This window comes from Jatropha curcas, chromosome 2 (assembly GCF_041381405.1).
Source record: "Jatropha curcas cultivar XTBG-Jc1 chromosome 2, XTBG_Jcur_1.0, whole genome shotgun sequence".
In the NCBI taxonomy this organism is placed as follows: Eukaryota; Viridiplantae; Streptophyta; class Magnoliopsida; order Malpighiales; family Euphorbiaceae; genus Jatropha; species Jatropha curcas.
Window position 1 is genome coordinate 5,641,471 of NC_143152.1, and position 21,406 is coordinate 5,662,876.

At 29.4% G+C, this 21,406-nt stretch overlaps 2 protein-coding genes across 2 annotated transcripts; both read left to right on the plus strand.

The window, feature by feature from the left end:
* Window positions 1-1,260, plus strand: LOC105635824 (hydroxyproline-rich glycoprotein family protein). Its single transcript, XM_012218946.4, has one exon. It carries the CDS (start codon window positions 159-161, stop codon window positions 1,038-1,040), a length of 882 nt encoding a protein of 293 aa, XP_012074336.4. The 5' UTR covers window positions 1-158; the 3' UTR covers window positions 1,041-1,260.
* Window positions 1,261-14,310: 13,050 nt separating this feature from the next.
* On the plus strand, window positions 14,311-15,326 carry LOC105635825 (NDR1/HIN1-like protein 1). The gene has a single exon (XM_012218947.4). The coding sequence runs from the start codon at window positions 14,420-14,422 to the stop codon at window positions 15,047-15,049; it is 630 nt and encodes a 209-aa protein (XP_012074337.1). The 5' UTR covers window positions 14,311-14,419; the 3' UTR covers window positions 15,050-15,326.
* The last annotated feature ends 6,080 nt before the right edge of the window (window positions 15,327-21,406 follow it).

Here is a 21,406-nt window from a genome sequence, read left to right on the forward strand (position 1 = left end):
CTACCCCATCTTAATTTTTTCCCACCCCATTTTTTCTCTCTATTTCTCCCTTTCTTGAGAAAAAAAATCTCTCTCTCTCTCTCTCTCTCTTCTCTCTCTCTCTCTCTCTCTCTCTCTCTTTATGTTATTGAGAGAGAGATCATTATCCAGAAACCAACATGGCTTCTTCACCATCTGATCAGAAAAAGGACTCCTGCCAATCCTCCGTTACCAATGACTCTTTACCAGGCGGTGGTCCTCATCCAACAGGTTATCCTCCAATGATGGGTTACCCAATGGGTTATCCACCGGGGCCGGCACCGCCTGGTTATCCTTCTCCTTCTCCAGGTCAACAAGGGTATCCTAACTATAGCAATGGATACAACAACAATTACCCTTATACACAAGCACCGCCTGCTAGCTATTATAATCCTCATTTGTATAACGTACAACAAGAAAGCCCTGTCTCCTCTTTTATTCGAGGGGTTATTGGAGGTTTAGTTCTGTTGATTATATTTATGTGTATAGCTAGCATTCTTATGTGGCTAATATTACGTCCAGCCATTCCTGTTATGCATGTCGATACACTTTCTGTGTCTAACTTCAATGGATCATCATCTTTCTTTACTGCTGATTGGGATGCTAAGATTGCAGTTGAAAACCCTAATACAAAACTGAAAATATATTTTGATCAAATACAAGTTTTTCTGTACTTTGATGAAAGCGATCTTCTTGCATCATCTTTCGCGCATCCTTTTCTGTTGGAAACGCACCAAAATAATGTAATAAAGACTAAATTAGCTGCAAATAACTCCGATCACACGCAGGCCGGAGTTGGAAGCTGGGTGGTGGAGAAAATGGCGAATGATAAGAGTACAACCGGAAAACTTCATTTTGGATTGAGAATGGCGATTTGGTCCACGTTTAAATCAGGTACATGGTGGGCAAAGCATGCAACTATAAGAGTTTATTGTGAAGATTTGGAGGTTGTTTTTGGTAGCAGTAAAAGTAATGGAAAGTTAAATACTTCCAATGCTAATGACTGTTTAATTTTTGCTTAGGTTTAATTAATCATATATTTGTATACATATGAATTATTTCTTTGGAATTCCTCTCATTAATATCTATTAGAGAGAGTTTTTTTTTTTCGTTTTTTGTTTGTCCTTTTTAATTAGCAATATTCTCCAACTGTATTTTTGATTAATTAGTTTAATTATTAGTTTAATAGATTTCAATATTTAGATGATATACATTTAGAAAAAAATAAAAAAGATAATTGTCTCGGACTTTTCACCACGAGATTGTGAATTTCATATGTAAAACCAGTTAAATGCAGGAAAATAATGAAAAATTGTCAATTTTCTTGTCTTATTTATTTTCAATATTTGTGTTTAGATATTGAAGGAAAGAAAATAAATTTATTTTCATTTGTTTGTAAACAGTAAAATTTTAATGGAAAGAAAATGTTATTATTCAAAATTGACAGACTTTCCTCCCTTATTTGTTTTCCAAATTTGAGAAATTCAAAGTACATGGACTCAAATAGAAAATAAATAAAATATGACTTCTTTTAATATTTTTTTCTCTTTTCAAAATAAAGAAAAATACTTTTTTTCTAAATAATTTCTATAATCATTTGCCTTCTTTAGAAAAATAAAATACTTCCATTCAAACAAAGGGTAAGAGTTTCATCATCTATTCTCCCCATGATTTACCGTTAATTACCAAATGAAAAAATAATGAATATTTATAAGAAAGTCATTATTATGGTAGAAATTAAGGATTAATTATTTTTTTAAAGACATCAGTTTAAATTTTCATTTTTTCCTGTCAAAGATGCAGCTCAACGTATGGATTGTAATAAATTACAATCTAAAACACTTGCAACATCAAATTGCATACACTTTTTTGTTTTTTTAATAATAAATTAAATTTATATTTTTACTCATATAAAAGTTGAAATTGTTATGAGATTGTTAATCATCCCAAATAAGATCCTCGTTGGTCATTTTTTTTTTTTCTGGTACGATTTGGGAGAGAATAGACGGCTCTAAGAGCTAAGCACGGAGCCGAGGAATTGAAACCAGCGAGATAAACAAGAAGGGAAATTACAAAGGTTGAATTTAATTGAACAATGTGGGCCGTTATTAAACACCTCAACTGGACTGCTTGTCCTATTAAATCAAATGGGCCTTTTAAAAGCCCATTTTCGTTCTGCTGGTCAGGTTTGGAGCGGTCGGGTCAAATCCATAACTGCTCAGCACTCTCTCACTGTCACTTGCGCAGTCACATTCTTTCTGCTTTCAATGGCTTCATCCAGCGAAGCTCAACACAACAAGACGGTAACCGGCTATCCGGTTCCGCCCAACCAAGTTGCCACTGGCTACCCAGCAACAGCTATTGCTGCCGCCGAAGCTGCCACTACTGACAATGCATATACATATGCATATCCTCCGCGATCATCGTTCTCCGCTGCCACCTATCGCCCTTTTCGACATATCTCCGATGACCACCCCATTAGACGTACTCTTCTCCACCGTGCATTCTTTTTTTGCATGACTGCATTTTTAGTTATGGTCCTTTTCGTCTTAACTTCTTATATCGCCCTAAAACCCCACCTACCTGAGTTCCGAGTTGACTCTGCCGCAATTTCACAGCTCAACTTAACTCAGTCCGAGTTAACTGCCACTTGGCTCTTTACCCTCTTAGTAAAAAACCCCAATGACAAACTTAGAATCCAGTACGACCGCCTCAAGGCTTCGGTTTTCTACGGTGACGAGTTAGAACTCGCCACGAATAATTTGCCGCCATTTTTTCAAGACAGGAACAATGAATCAACTGTCAAATTCCAACTTGACGCGATTACCAAGTATGTGGGTGAGGATGCGGTGGAGGAGATTTCAAAGGAAAGGGACAGTGGATCGATTGATTTTGGAGTTAGGGTTTTTGCTTGGGTCCGGTATAGGACCGGTATTTGGAGAATGAGCGAGAATGTGCTGCGGGTTTACTGCAATCCGATTCAAATTGGAGATTTGGGGATTAATGGGACAGGCACATCAGTTGGTCAATCGAAGAAATGTCAGGTTTACTTGTGAATAATTGTTTTCTTATATCTGCATTATTAGATTTTAGTGAGGAATAAAGAGAAAATAAGATTTCAATTCTTTTGTGCAATTGGTTTGCAATTTGCATTCTATGGTCATTTTTATAGTATAGAAGCGAATGGAAATGCATTGGTTACTGTATAAAACAAATTTGGTTAGAATATATGTAAAGTGCAATTGATAACTTGGCTTTTCTTGCTCGGATAACATATGATTTGATAGTTGTGACATTCCATAGAAAAATAGAATTCAAGTTGTTTTGAGTTTACATAATATTTATGGATTCCTTGAAAGCATAGTATTCAATGATTTTGGTTAGCATAGTATTCTTTCAGGCAATCTGAATGTTCTATAATTTAGATTCTGTGTTTCATATATTACTAGTTGGAGATTCAAATAAGATTGTGAATCTTAGTTTTTTTACAAGTGTTAATTAAGTTCCTGTAAGATGTATTCTAGTTTTGTGACTATGAATTTTTGTGTGGAGGTGCTGAATGTTTGATCTTTTGAAAAGGCATATCAAATCCTGTATTTGAAAGTCAACCTACTTGACAATGACATGATCTGAAGAAAATGCATAACTTAAGTGTTTTGAGACAAATGTTTCATAATTTGTCCCATATGCATGTGAGTGCAGAGTTTTTAGTTCTTCTGAATTCCAACTTTCAATGTTTTAATTTGATCAGCATTTCATTTCAGGTTTAAACTAATTTAGCCTATATGTGTTATCACTGTTCTGTTCCCTATAAATTTCATTCTTGCCTGTCATTTTGTGCTACCTTTTCTACGAGAAGGGAGGGCAAGGTCTGCGGATGTGGATCTGAAATAATAGGTAAAAAAATTTTGGATGCTATCATAAATTGTATATATACACATTTCAATGTAGGATAGGGTCATCTCCTAAGTTGCCTTCCTAGAACCACACTTCAGCAAATTGGGGAATTAATGGTGTTATATATATGTATCGATGTATGTAAGTATATATATATATTTTTTTTGAGAAGACTGTTATTAATATATGCTGTAATATGAGAGCTTTTTTCCCCCCATTTGTTTGAGTGATTAGTATCTCTTTTTATGTTAATAATTATTGAAAACTCAATGTTTTATTTCAGATTTGTGTTTATGTAATGCCCGTTGGAAAATCATGATCTGAAGTTGTAACATTCAGTTTTAAGTATTGGTAGAAAGTAGATTTTTCATTCTAGCAAATTAATAGTGGTGATTCCAGTGAAAGGGTATGTTATTAATTGTAGTTGCCATTCTTTTACGTTGATGTTATGTTGTTTGTAAGTTTTTACTTTGTGATTGATTGTGACACTAGAAGTATTAAGTTTAATGCTCTAGGATTTGGTCTTATCACTTTCCCATCAAGAATAGGTATTTCACGCGTGAGAATATATTCAGATACAAAGTTTGGATAAATATGACATACAGTGGTTTGCTGGGTAAACTATACTAATGGTCATTTAACCTCACACTTAATTTCATAAGGTTACATAACTTTATTTTGTCATTTTTTAGTCATTAGCTTTGACATTTGTTTCAATGGGAGGTCACTCACTAGAATACTATCATTGGAAATGCTAACATTGTAATAAAAATAAAATATTTTATTTAAAAAATTCATATTTTCTCCTCATACATTAATTTGGAATCTACCTAATAATTTATTTAACAAATAATGTCATTTACATGAAACAAGTTTTAAAAAAATAATAAAAGAGAATTTTTTTTTACTATCATTTATATTTTTTCGCATTTTTTTTCCTTTTTTTTTTATATTCCTTTGTAATGATGATTTTATTTTTGTGATAAATGTAATATTTGGTATCATATTACCGTTCTGATTATCAGATTTCGGTAAGTGACCTCCCTTTGAAATAAAAATTAAAGTTGAGAAACTAAAAAATAACAAATTGAAGTTATGTGACCTAAATAAAACTAAGTGTAAAATTAGGTTACCATTAATATAATTTACCCGTGGGTTTGCTACATTGGGTCAAGCCTGGAATCATTATTTTTCCATCTGTTTTTACACGTCAAAATCTCCTGATTGGTCAAGCCTGGAATCATTATTTTTTTCCATCTGTTTTTACACATCAAAATATCCTGATTTTAAAAGGATTTTCCTGGAATCTGCTGAATCTTTTGGATATGTGATGCGTGTTCAGGTGGATGATTCCAGGCCTCGGTCATCTGTGAGTATGGAAATAATTTTCTTTGCAGACAATTTATTTTACTCGCCCAAAGTGAGCCCACAGGTTTAGCTGGTTTAATCCTCCTCTCATGTGTATGCTATTTTGTAATTTCTTGGCATTAGAGATCTTAAGTTTGAATCAACCAACTATTTAAATATCGAATTCTTTTTTTGGAACTTGACATAAGTAGGATGTTCAAGGATCGTCTTGAGGCATCTTTTTTTCCATCAAGAGGAGCTGATCTTCCTTTCAAAATGCACTGCATTTTCTGTTTGTGGGAAAAAGGGAAACAACACTTCTTTTGTCTTTGCTTCTTATGCATCTGTACACAGGCAACAATCATGTGAAGGATATGTCAGGCCATTCATTTAATTTGTTATGCTCAACTTTGATTGTGTTTCAGCAAGATCGCTATTGCTAGATTTTGATACAATTTTACCTGGATTTTGACATGACAAACAATTAAAAATTTAGTAATATAATTGTTATTGTTCTGCAATGAAACATAGACTAAATGATTCCCTTATCTACAATGGAAGAGATCGAGTTAAATCTCTTAAAAATTTGGTTGTATCAACTTTATTGAAACAAATCAAAAGATGAGTGATTCTGTTAATGCAAATTGAGTCTAGTTACCCTGAAGAGATTGTTTTAGTGGCCATGGATAAAGTTAAGCCTTTAGTTGTGACATTTGCGTGGTGGATTTCATGCTGTTTCTATATGCAACTGGTAGATTATCATTAGGTGAATTGTCTGATACATGTTGGTAACTGGGATAAGTTTTATTAGTCCTACTTTACACTTGACGTTGTCAGTTCTTACAATAATCAAAGAAATGTCAATGTGTTGTTAATGATGGTTTTCTTTCGATTAAATATCCAATATATAGATTAAGATGATCAGCATTGATACATGTAGTGCTGGAGATTTTCTGCCATTTTTTTCTCATGGTGTGTCGGTAGTGTAAATATCTTTTAAATGATCTCTTGCTTCCATGATTGATATGTTATACAGCCTAATTCTGTATATCCTTATTAAGAGGTAGAATGGGGTGGAGTTGAGCTGTTGTATGCTAAAATTATATTTTTTTCTAGTTTTAGATTTTGCGTTCTTGAACATAATATTAGGACTCTGTGGTTCATATAGTTATTTTGTACATTTTTCGAGAAGATGGTAGGATTATGCATTATCCTTATCAATATTAGCCGCTTATCCACTCTCATTCTTTGCATTGATGCGCTAACACACACCTGAATTGCAACTGTGCACACAAGACAACTACAAAAAATGGCCTTTTCTTGGTTGGTTGTGGGAAGTTGTCTTGAGCTCCTGGACCATTAAGGGACATTTTTATTTCATTTGTTTGTGATTTATAGCCACGAAATATGCATGCATCATGACCTACGCTTTTGATTCGAATTCAATTTATAAGATTCGAATTATTATTTTTCAAGCTTGTCTTGTTCACTTCACATGCTTGTCTTTTAGAATCAGTTAAGATGGTACTATCTTCACCGGTTAAAGTTAAAGCTCTAATCATCAATGTGGGAAGCGAGAAATCTTGGGTTTGAGTCCTCAATTGTTAGATTTTTTACTAATTTGGTGAGTTGATGGGAGTTTATGTTCTCACTGTTATCTCAGTCCATTAGACCCTGATGTATCCAAGAAACCAAAAAAACAAATGATTGAGATTCTCAAATCTATGAATTTTATCCTCTTATGTTCTTACATGAAAAATAATTTTATACTCTTTTTGTTACCAACCAAATGATGGACATGGGTTAGTTAATGGATTAGTTGATTTTTTTTTTTTTTTTTTTTGGAAATCTTTCAATCCAAATATCGGTTCAGGGTGTTATATGATTGAAGCAATCAGAATAGACATTAACTCCAGTATACCTAATTGATTTGGCCTTGGCTGTAATGGAAATAGCAATTTGGGTATTATCTTCCATAAGCATTTTAAATTAGACATGATAAAGATTCCCGATGACAAAAAAGAGGGACCCCATTTATATTACCTCCAACTGTGCATTGATTAAGACCCTGCTGGTGTGGTGGCTCTTTGTATTTTAGGGCTGGTGAGAGATTAACATTAAGTCTTTTATTCATTCATTTGTTTCCACTATGATCAATGTTTGGTAGGAAACTTCCAAACCTCTTTTCAATTTTGATTAATTTGAAATGCATGGAATAAAAAGCAATAATGCAAACTGGGACCAAGAGTTGAAGAAACTACTTGGAAACAACCCGAAAATCCAAAATGTCAATGCAAAGCATGAATCATGAGAAGGCAACAAGTGGGTACCCATTTAACTGTTCTTACTGTTATTTCTTATAGCTCCAATTCAATGTATTCAATTTGTTAATGGCATCTGTCTCAAGTACAACCCAAAAAAAAAAAAATGTGGTACAGAAACTCTGTCCTATTTTTTCAGTTAGAAGCAAGTAATTGAAGTTGTGGTATAGAAAATAACCTCATGGGTCAAAATTGTGTTTTGTATTTACATATATCTATAATATCCAGTAGAGGAAAAAAAATAAAAACTAAATAAGTAAATGGCCATCAGTTCACATTGATTTTCATTCTTCTTATTAGTTTTGTTTTTCAAGAGAGATATATGACACAAATTACAGTGCACCATTAATTGATACAGAGCTAGATAATTAAGCCAACATAGAATATTTTAAGCTAAAAAAATTAACTAATATAAACTCAAAATAATAAAAGCATCAAAGTGCAAATGAAGATCAATATAGAGATAGGTAAAGTTGTAAATTCAAATTGAAGGATCATAGATTGATTTTAAAATACTGGCCTTTGACTAAGGGTTTTCACCTAAAAGATTAAATGTGTATAATTAAAGAGTAGAAGACATGAGAAAAGGCAAAGAAGAAACATATCTGTAGCTTATACACATGCCCTGCCTACTATCTGTCTATTTCAAAAACTCTAATTTCATTGGGCCAATAGTTAATTCTTCCCTTATTTTATCTTTTTTGTGGGACTTTTATTTTCTTGTTTTCAACATTTTTCAAAGAAAATGAATATTGTGGTCTCACAAGTAAGCATCAATCTCTTTCACAATTCTACTCATAATTGTGAAAAATCTCACCATAAATATGAATTTTAACTTATAAAAAATCTTAAACTCTATGTATATATATATATATATACATAGAGTTTAAGATTTTTTTATATTTAGATGTGTACAAAGATGTACTCCAAGGATTGATTGATGTATCTAAGGGGAATTTAGACTGTATTCGGTAATAATTTTTTTAATAGTTTTTAGTATTTTAACCGGTCAAAACGTTAAATGATATTCTTTATAATATTCGGTAATATAATATTTAAATTAAATTTTAAAAGTTAAAGTAATATTTTATAAAAAATTAATTCATTTAAAATTTAATTTTTAATATTTTATAAAAAGGTACTTTAACCTTTAAAAATACTGTTCAAATAATTAATTTTGCTAAAGAAATCATTCATTTTGCTTTTCATACTGCTGTCATATCTACTCTTGTCTTTTCAAAACTTTCACCTTCTAATTCTTTTTTTTTTTTTTTTTTATCATTTTCATAATCTTAATGATAGGGAAACATAGAAATGAGCCTATATCACACCAATTACACCACTATCTTCCTCACTTTTATAAGTTCAAAAGGATATCAAAGCATATGATTAGGGTTTAGGGTCATCTGCTTCCTTGGAAATTTTAATTATATAACCCTAATAATTAAATTAAATTTTGATCCCCCAAAATTCCTTTCTTTCATTTTCTCTCTTTTCTTAACTTTTAGTAGTTTGGAGTCTTCTGCCTTTAGAATTCCCTACCAATCAAGTTTTCTTTCCCTTATATACCCTTTATTCCGTCAAATCACTTCTTTGTTTTGTCTCTTTCACTAGCCAAGTGGCCTTGTAGATAAACAATCTAAGGTGATGCCCTTTCAAAAGTACCTAAAATAATGGCGCGCGTAAAGAACGTACGAATAAGATGTTTACATTTGGCTTATAATGCGCCTAGAAACTTAAGAATGATGGAAGTGAAAAAAATTGAAATTTTAGAGGTTCGAAGAAGATCCCTTGTAGGGACTTTTGAATACGAATATGGATATGGCAGCAACCTAAATGTTAGTGCAAGAAAGTAAAAAGGGGTTAGGTTTACTTTGTACAGGAACAAGAGATTCTAATCTTATGGACAAAACCGCCATAATTGAATATGGGATATCCTTGTCCTCTTTCTTCTTCTTCTTCTCAACCTTTTCTTTCCCTTTTATTAGAATCACATACTGAATTTTTAAGCAGGCCTTTTTCAAGCTACTCTGTGACATGTACTCTTATAAGGAAGGATTCTTTTCCGTCCGTATGTAACACAAAAAAATACGACAAACTTTTGTTTTTGGCATTAATTTGTTAACAATAGATTAATTTCATGAGCCAAATTTACGTGGACCATACATAAATATAATTCAAAATAAATTATTTATAAGAGTATGTTTGATTAGAATCGTGTTCAATTTTAAAAGAATCGTTGAATTTGATGGAATTGAAGAATTTTCTAAGATTTCTACATATTTCACTAGAATTCTACATAGAGTTGTATGGAATTAGTGAGACTTTTTTTTACAAATTTTGATTGACTTTAATGCAATTATAAATAATTTTTATATATCCAATCAAAATTAATTTCAGGTCTTAGTTGAACAAATTAAAAGGTTTTTTAGCCCAATTGAAAAATTGAAAAACAATGAGACCAAAAAGCAAAATGCGTCATATTCTCCAAAATGGTTTTCTTCTTCATTAAAATTTACCGCCGCCGATAGTGAAAGGCTTGCAATGGCTAACATTGTCGTCAGTCATCCCGCACTCCTATAACATTCACGATGCGGTGCAAAGGGCTTCTAATCTCTTGACTGAAAGTCGACCGTATTTAAACAGTGATGGAGCTAGAAATTAAAGTTAGGGGAGACTAAAAAAAATTTCAAGAGTTAAGGGGCCAAAATTGAAAAAATTTACTATTTTAATGGATAAAATAAAAAAATTTAATATTTTATGGGTGATTTTTATTTTAAATAAATTTTGTTAGGGGGTGGGGCCACCTCTAGACCCATCTAGCTCCGTCAATAGGTTTAAATATACATATATATTTTTTAATTTAAAATCAAAATAGTAACCACCGCCAACCAGAACATCTGTCGGCTACCGGAGCTCGCACAAGGAGGCGATGCACATCGAGATAGACTCGATACATGGCCCGCTGCTTGCGGCTCAAGGAGTTTGGCAGTCTGGCCACAACAATGGCAGGTTATGTTCTTTGGTCCTTCAACTATTTAAAAAGTTGTTTCAAATTTTTATTTGGTTGATATTTAATTGAAATCAACCCATAAAAATTTTAAAAAATAATCAAATTAATTCTGAAAAATTTATAGCATCATTAATATTAATTTTTGTTAAAATATCAAATTCTCAGCACATGAATTAATTCGAAGTTAATCCAATAATTAATATATTATTTTACACCTTAAAGATTATATTGAAAGACTCTGTTTAGATTTTAAAAGATTTTTTTAAACTATTGGTTAGATGATGGATTTGTGAATGACTATCCTATTTATATTTAGCACTCTAACATTCAGTGGATTTAATAATTTTATTAAATCCTTTCAAATTAGGAATTTTTTGAATACCATTAAATTTGTATGGACTTTTGAACAGTCATTAATTAAATGTCATCAGATTTTCTTGAATAGCACAAAACTTTAATAAATTCCAAAAATTTTAAATTGAATACCATTAGAATTTTAAAATATAACAAAGTCTTAATCCAATACACCCTACATTAATGTTTATATGTTTACATAAACATTATATATATGCACGCCAAGGTATAAAATAGTGGTAAGTATATGTACGACTTGACAATAGACTTAGGTTCAAATCTCCTCCCCTAATACCCATAAAAAACATTATATATATAAATTAAGAGAAATTATCCCTAATATAAACTTATTATCTTGGAGGCCATTTAATTTGTTTGTCCAAACATCACTCAGAAAGAAAAATCAAACATTTTTTTTTCAATGCATATATTTAAAAGTTGATACTTCGTCTACATCCTTCAATTTTGATGGTTAGAGTTATTTCTTTTTTCTCTTGTCATTTTCAATCATTTTCCCTCATTTCACTCTCCTATATTTGTACATTCCAACATAACCACATGCTATGAAAATTAACAAAAATTTATATAGAATTAAAAAAAAAAAGAAAAAGAAAAAGGTAGCTAATTAAATAAATAACAAACTAATCCTTGTCTTTTTTATGATTACAAAAGTTATTATAATTAATTACAACATAGGTTTTTTAATCATGAAGACAGCTGTATTCTGCAGTTCACATTAGAATTTCTGATACTAAAGTACTAACCATATAATATTATAAACAGTAAGACTTCAAATAAATTATTTACACTGCAGTTTAATAATTCAAATTAATTAATTAAGAGATAAACTACTTAATTAAATACAATATATAAAAGTCAAATTTAGTCAGGAAAGTTTACCCATGTATTTGTATACATGTAATGTAAACAATTCAGTATTTTCACAATCCTGAGACGGAGACTAGTGTCAGATGATAGTACATTGGATCTGGAAGGATGATTAGTGCCGACACATAACGAATGGCAATGGAGTAAATTGCAAGTCAACTTCACCTCACAATCACACGGCATTTTGAAAATTCCACGCAACGATTAATTTTCTATTAACTAAGTATCTCCTTTTAATCAAAGTACCTAATTTACATCTAGCCAACCCTAAATTGTATTGAAATATAAACAAATCTTCCCCATTCTCTTTAAATATATATAAAGCGGTGAAAGTATTATAAGCTCGATTTTATATATTAACCATTGGATTTAAAATTGTATTGAAATGCAAATATTATTTGGAATAATTTTAAATCTAATGATTTATAAATTATTTTTAACTTTTTTTGTACAAGTTCAAGCTTATAGCAATGAATTCTTCCAATAAAACAAATAGTAACGTTAAGTTTTTTTTATATTGATTTAATATATTAAAAAGGGGAAACAAATGACGGAGAGAGAGGGAAGACCGGAAGAGGATGTGTGTTTGATTTGGAAACATAGGTTCTAATAGAGTTGGTCAATAAATCACAGATATATAAAAATGGGAAAAGGAGTTTTTGGGAATTGCGAAAAGTTTTTCTTCTTTTTTATTATGATAATGGGACTTGCAATTACTTAATTTCTTCCTGCTTTCCTACTTTTCTTATAGGTCTTCTACTTTTACCAACCAACGCACCTCTCATTTAACTAATTATTATATGTATAATCAAAATGTAATTCACAAGTTATGCACTTTATAAAAGGGATAACTGGTGATCATTACTCGCTATTTGTTTTTTAATTATTTTTTTTAAATAATCAAAAGAGATAAACGGTTAGAATTTAAAATTTCTGTCGTCTTTTATATTATTAAAAAGACATTTAATTTAATCTATTAATTCAATTATAGATTTAGTTCAAATATAATAATTCAAACATATTACATATTATTAATAGTTCAAGTTATTAATTTGTACCCCTAGTTCAAATATCATTTGTGCAAGAGACGCAAAGTTGTAATGTATAAACATAGGAAAGGTAATGAGCTTTTTAAGCTAAAAGTAGGAAGAGAAAAAAGATGTGCACTTTGGAGCAATAATAATTTGATTATTGGAAATTTTCCAACAGAAGGTGCTTTTTCCTTGCGCCACGTAACCTTTTTTTTTTTTTTTTTGGTTGGTATATTCCAGAACCAGAACGACCCCAAAAGCAGTGGGGCCAGTATGATAGGATGAGCTGTGATACTTGTGCAACATGGTAAGTGGGTCCCAATATCCTTAACATTTCATCCAACGGTGATGAAATTAAAAAGTAAATGAATTATTTATTTCGTATATACTCCTATGTTATTTATAATAAGATACGATGCAAGTAAAGTTCCAAGTCTAAAATAACCATAAAATGTGATTAATCTTTTATCAAAGTATATTCAGACTGTTGAAATTTTATTTATTTTTTTCATTAATCTATTTTCATCTTTTTAGTTTTTATAAATTTTATTAATCAATAAACCGGAAAATGGATTGTTTCCTCATAATCTCATAAAAAATGTAAAATATGTACATAAATCAGAAAGGTTTATTTAAATCCTGCGCATAAATTTATTTATCCACTAAACAAATCACAAATAATATTTTAAATATGGTTTTCTGACTATCATAGAAAAAAATAAAAAAATAATAATTTTTTAATTGGTTTGGTATTGGAAGGATGTACTCAATTTTACTACTTCCTTCACCACAAAGGGATTCTCCTGTTTAGTGTTTAGTCAGTCAGCTAGGGAGCTCCTAAATCCCAATGATTAACAAGTGACCTTCTCATTCATTAATTTTCTTTTAAGATAAAATGATTACTAGAATAATCATAATTAACCCTTTTGTTCCCTTGTAGTGTACGGTAGTTGCTAGAGATACCATTAGGGGGAAAAATATCCATTACTTCTCAAAGGAAAAGGTAAAAAAAGAAAATATTTATTTTTGTTATTTATTTATTTTTAGGTCGCTAAATGTCATAAATTTTTATTGAATTCTCTTCAATATTTCAAATAGTATGAAATTATATATGAGTTTGAATCCTCAGCTTTTTTTCTGTCTTTTAATTATATATGTTTATAAAAAGTTTATTCAAATTTAGTTTAATCGGTTTAATTGTTCCTAATACTGTAAAAAAATTAAAAAGTTTAAGTCTACCTTTAACATACTTCATAATCATATTAATTACCTTAGTAAAAAGTGTCGAAAATCAAGGTTAAATTCAGATTTCACTACTACTATAAACCTAATTAATTTGTGTGTAAAAGAGACCATAACGCAAATTACTATATTAACCTTAGTAACGCGTTCGTGACACGGCACCGTCCCACACTCGTTGATACACAAAAAGAAAGGGGCTCCATTCCACACCTCATCTCTCTCTATAATACCAAAGCCTCTCATTAACTCAACGTTTTCCCTCGTACCATCTTCTCTTCTTTCCACTATCACTTCACCTTCTCACCACCATGTCCGCCAAAGACTGCGGCAACCACGGCGAAAAACGCCGGAAACTCTTCCGCCGGATCTTTGCCGGTATATTAATCTTCCTTTTCTTAGTCCTTGTCACTATCCTCATAATCTGGGCCGTTCTCCGTCCTAGCAAGCCTAGTTTTGTTCTTCAAGACGTCACCGTTTATGCCTTCAACGCCTCTGTCCCTAACTTTCTTACCTCCAATTTTCAAGTCACTTTCTCCAGCCGTAATCCAAACGACAAAATCGGAATCTATTATGACAGGCTTGACATCTATGCAACTTACAGGAGCCAGCAGATCACTCTCCGATCAGCAATACCGCCGAATTATCAAGGTCATAAAGAAATCAACGTCTGGTCACCTAATATTTATGGTACGGCAATTCCGGTGGCTCCGTACAACGCCATCGCACTGAATCAAGATCAGTCTGCAGGGACGGTGTTGCTGATGATTAAAATGGATGGACGGGTGAGATTTAAAGTTGGAACTTTCATTTCTGGAAAGTATCATTTGTATGTTAGATGTCCTGCTTATATACAGTTCGGGAGTAGGACTGCCGGAATTATTGTCGGTGAGAACTCCGTTAAGTACTCGCTGTTGGTAAGTTGCAGTGTAAGCATTTGAAGATATAGCAGAAGAAAGAAAGGAAGAAAGAAAGAAGAGAATTGACATGTAACGCCGTTAAGTATTTTCTCTTCTTCTCTTTTTTTTTTTTATATTATTTAAATACTTAATTTTCTCCTTTTTTTTAGTTGATGTGTTATGAAACTGATGGCCGTCTCTATTTTTAGATTTATATAATTCTGTATGTGGCATAATGAAGGCTTTGAAATGTACATTTTCCTAAAGTTAATAAATGGAAGGAGAAAAGCAGACGAGGCAGATTGATTAATAGCCAAAATTACAATCTTTTCAAGTTAACTTCAATTTTTTTTTTTTTTTTATTTATTTTATGCATTTTTTTAAAAAAAAAAATCTGATGATTGCATTTTTGATGAGGTTATTAATTAATTAGAACGTGGAATTATTAAATTGTAATTGATAGATAACAAACGAGTGTCTAGTGGAGGTTGTGAAGTCACTTTCCTTCGTTTTATATATTCATACTATACTATTCTATTGGTGTTGGATCCTTAAACTATATATATATATACAGTGAAATTTGAGCTCAAACTCAAACTATGAGCTCGACTCAAACCTAATATATCATAAAATAATTAATTGCAATTAGCTTATTATTTGTATAAATTGGCGCTAAATTTTATGATATTTGTATTTTATTTCTTTTCATTGGCATTCTCTAGAGAAATTAGTAAAGGAAAAAAGAAAAAGAAAATCAATGTTTTCATATGTGGGAGTGGACACAAAAGATCTGCCCTTTCAGGGAACTGTATGGAAAATTTTGTCATAAGTACAAATGACCATTTTGCAAATGGAACTGCAAAAAACAAAGAGAAAAAGTTTAGAAGTCCCATAATAGAAGCCCAGACGGGCCAGACCTAACAAGTAACAACCGAGAATTAATTTTCAAAAAAAAAAAAAAAAAAAAAAAAAAAACCAATAATCTAATAAAACACATCGTATTAGATACATATTGCATGTGTGTTCTTGCATGTTGGCCCACCTATAAATGGATATGAACGTTGTTGTGGTATGTGTATTAACTTCAAAAGAAACTCCCCACCTAACATATACTTAAGACCAGGAAAATTCAATTTATAAATTTAATAGTATTAGATTAATAAGAGAGAAATATATTTTAAGTTAATTTTTATCTATAAAATCATTATTACTGGTAGGACTTTACATCTTACCGCTAAATAAAAAATTAGTTTAATTTAATGCATAATAAACTGATATAAAATTATTTCTAATTACGATAAAAAATATTATATTTTATAACTTAAATATACAATAGATTTCGAATCTCATTAATATAAAAATAAGTTTGGTAATAGTGTAAAATTTATAAGTAGAAATTGAGCATGAAAGAGTTGAAGAATGGTTGGAGTAATTAATTATTAATTAAAATAGAATTAATGTGAATGTTATTTGAGGTTTTGTGGAATCATCTACGTCACAGTCACACACATGGTTTAGTGGAGGTCCCTTCCAAGTTTCACTCATCACCAGCTCTCTACCTACTTTATAATGGCATATTAGAAAGAGACATTAATGTTTTGTGTTCTTAAATAAAAATAGTCTAAATGATCTCTCATCTTGCATTTATTTTTAATCACAGTCTAGTCCAATCACCACACGTGTCTATACATCTACATATATTTCAAATAAATGAAAAAAGAAAATGAGTTTATATATACGGAAAAAGAAAGTAATAAAATTTAAATCTTTTTTATATTATGCGATAAATAATCGGTTGAAATACATAAATTCAACATCAATATATGTATGAAGCGCGGTGCATCTCCACTTCCACACATACAGTGGCCATGTGCATTAGATCGTGACTTGACCAAACATTATTGGTAAGTGATTATTATAGATCGATGATATTTGATTATTTAGGATTTGTACGAAAAGAGGATGTGATTTGCAGATACAATGCATTGCCCCATCGTACAGTAGAATAATTATGACTTGTTTGAACCAGCAAATCAATAATTTATCTTTCTCCCTCTCTTTTTGTTTTTTAATTGAATTAATTCATGATAAAAATTAAAATACAAAATCAAAAATTGTAAAAAAATAATCAAAACTTTTCATGTAAAATACAAATTAATTCAACGTGCTTAAATTCAACACATAATTTTTCTATATTCTAAAAAAATAATTATTTAGTAATTTGAAATTTTCATTAATTCATATAAAAATAATTCAAAAAAATTATATTTTAATTTCAGAAATATTATAATGCATATTAATACATAAATACATATGAGTTAATTAAGTAAAACCTAATACGAGCTATCATATTAAAAAGAATTTTTAAATGTAAATAGTTAAATTAAGTATAATTCACTAATTAATTTGATTAAATAAAAAATCTTTAATTTTAGTTCAAAGTATTTATAAGAGTAATTCGATTAAACAAAAATAGGCGATATACTTAATCAAATTAAGTATGATTCACTAATGAATTTGATTATATAAAAGTTTATAATGTTAATAATTTGAAGAAGTGCTAATTATTTAAAAGAGTAATTCAATTAAGTAGAAATATTTTACTAATTATTTAGAAGAGTAATTCAAGTTAAGCATACACCTATGATATACTTAATTGAATTAATTAGCATTTCTAATGTTATGGATTGATTAGCTACAAAGTCTTTGTGATTATAATTAGATTAATTAAAGAAGAACATTTATCTTTTTAAATTATAAATAAATCTATACCATGTAGATTATAGTACATATTATTATAATATTTATATCAATCGAATGGAAATTCTTAATTTCGTTTAAATAAAATAATAAATATAAATTATAATATGAGCAATGATTAAAATAAAATATTTATGTGAGTTATGGAATTAATTAATATAATTTTCTAATTTGATTAACTTTTTTTTTTTTGATATTAAATTTGATTAACTAATAATTCTTGATTTCAGTTATCATTAAAGACTTTTATTTAATTTTGGCAAATATATACATTCTAAGATATATTTACTTAATATTTTCACATTGAAATTATTTTTAAAAATGATTTTTTTTTTTCTAATGTTTAGAACATATCATCTATCTCTTTAAGGATCTTAGATAAATTGAAATATTTATACCTTCATTTTATTTTCTTTAATTTAAAGTATACATCTAACCTAATAATGATAAAAAATAGATTTCAATCTCAATAATTATATTTTATTTCTTTAATGTATAAATCATAGTTAAAATATATATATAATTAGTTCGTTAGACTAGAGATTATATATATAGCTCTTTAAAGTATAAATCATAATTATTAATGGTACTTATATCAAATATTAGAATTTTTAATAGTACATCTTTCTCGTTTATATATAGAACAAAATCAACTCAAATATATATACATATATAACAATTGAAATACTAATTAAATATTTAATCATAATTAATTCACTAATAAAAAGTTGTTGGAACTAAAAAAAGTCATTGCATTGAAAACTAATTAAACACAATAAATGCTGCTTAAGAATCAATAAATAATTTGAATTTCAAATTTAATTATCATAATTCCCCATCTACAGCAAAGGATGTTTACATCTTTACATAATAACATTTAATTAATAGAAAATTATGAAATGTAAATACAATTAGTAAAATTCAAAAATGTCCCTCTTGAGTTATCTCAAACTGTGCTAAGTAGCATTATCCATAGATTAATTTGTGAGTGTTGGTACATTATACGTTAATTAATACAAAGAGTATATAAAATAATTCTTTTCATAAGTAGATAATTTTTCTTTTATCTTATTAAAAATTAAAACAATATCAATATTAGTTGGATTGGGATAGCTGGAACTAAAAATTATCACGCTGAAAAAATCATTTCTATATAAATTTTGCGATATTCAAGCAAGATATAATCAGAGCCAGTAAATTTTTATTAAGTGATAGTCTTCTCTGTTAATAATGCTCACTGTACAAAGTGAAAAAGATGTAACAAGTTAGTGAATGGTGATTTGAAATATGACTATATATATATATTATAATGGTCCTATTCTAAATAGAAGATTAATTTTCAATGATGACAAAGAGAAGACGGATGGTTTAATCATTTCACTAAGCTTGTCATCTTCCTTGCAAACAAGTCAAAGGAGGACATGAAAGAAAAGGAAGAACAATTTGACACGTAAAACATAATTAAAAAATTCTCATAAAAGAACAGAGAGTAATCGAATAAAATTCATTATTTTAATTTCTCATTTTTAATTTAGCAAAATTACTTATTATTTCATTTCTATTTGCTCAATATATTTTTTTATTTACTTTTTCTAAAAATTTATTTTATTTATATAAAATTGCATTTTCTTTTTGCCCACGAACTCCTATTTTATTTGCAACAAAAAGTCCATAAATACACAGTAAAACTTTTGTAAATATATGACAAAGTATTTTTTACAATTATTAATAGGAGAAAATTTTTTTATTAAAGCTATTAAATTTATTATATATATCTGGTCTACTATATTTTTATTTTATATATGCTCTCAATTTTTTATTTATTTATATTTTTTAATATCAAAAGAATTTTTTTATGGAAGGAGTAATATTCACATTTAGTGTTTTTTATTCATATATTTTACTATAAAATTATTGAATCTATAAAAAGGTAAACTGTTTTTCATAGAATTACTAGTTTACTACTATACGGTTGTAATGCAATAGAGGGAAAAAGTTAGCCATTAGAGGTCTTGTACTTATAAAATATATAATAATGCACAAATAAATGGGAATTAATTGGAAAAATTATAAAATCAACTATGCGCCCATAAAGTTGAATGACAAAAACTCATATTGAACTTTACTTAATATAAAAAATAGATAAAATTTAAGAATTGAGATAAATCGTACTTGATTCATTAATGAGATTGTGTAAAAAAAAAAAAAAAAAGACTTATCAAATAAATTTTTATTTGAAAAATGTCTAGTGTTAAGTTGAATCCACCTAGCTAGTTAATTGCACACAATGACAACAACTTGGTAATAGAACTAGGTTCAAATCTCGCTCTCCAATATTTTTTAAAAAAAAAAAAAGCTAGTCAATTAATATGCAATGATCGTTCAATTAATTTTACACTAATTTTTTTAAATGGAAATTTGATTATTAAATGGATAGTAATTATTTACTCCCTCCGTCTACAAATATAAGTCGTTTAAGATTTTTGTAAGGTAATTAAAAAAATAAATTAATTTTCCTAAATTATAATAAAAAAATTCACTAAATTACTCTTTATCTCACATTATGAATAATTATAATTAATATGTTTAATGTATAGAAGAATAAAATTAGAAAAAGCTAATTAGGTACTCTTTTATATTCTCAAAATGATGTATAATTATGGACAAAAAACTTACTTTTAAACGATTTATACTCGTAGACATAGAGAATATAAGATTAGACACTATTTGAAAATGAGTTAAGCAATATACAAATGCAAAATGAAATTGTAATTGCTTTTCCAAACTAAATCCATAACATATTAAGGTGGGAAAGACACCAAATGGGCTCACCTTCGTCCCAAGAACAACCTCTCATTTTCGTCGCAATTGTCAAACGACAGGTCCGCTAATTGCCGAATAGAATGGGCTCAGGCCCATTTCTGGCAATTAGCATGGTCCGAAAATGGCTAGCTTTTCAACGTTCTCCATAAACGAACCGAAACCTTCATCTATTTTTTATATTTTTTTTAATAATATGTTATAAATTAACAAATGCTAAAATTTCATATATTTTGACTTCAAAGGAAATTTGAAAATTATAAAACACTAAAAGAAAATGGAGCGAGTATTGTTCATTGTAGTGTTCACTTTTGCGCCCCTTAAGCCACGCGGGTTTATGAACTAAACCAAAACTTTTGAATTGTGAAATGTATAATGTATAATATTTCCCCATTAGGCTTGAGCTAAAAGCAAGAGAGGGAAATCTTAAAGCGAAAACAATGCAAAGCAAACAACTTACACTAAAATTTTGGTAGACAGCTTTTTTTTTTTTTTTTTTTTTTTATATACAATGAATCTTTCTTTTTATATTGTGCCCTGAGGAGGACAGTAGTTGCAATAATAGTACAATCCATTACAAAACTCATATAAAACCTACTACGGGAAAGAATACAAATTAAAATTAATTGTGTAAAATCAAAATCAAACCTGGGACCTCTTCTTGGTCAGGGCATCACCCCTATCATTCTGTGCTTCTTTTCACACGTGTAGCCATAAGGAAATTTTTAGACTTTTATGTAGTCTAGAAGAACTGCAACTGTCTGTTTGATTTTCTTAGTGTATAGATTGTTAATTTCAAAGAGTGAGCTTGTGAAAAGG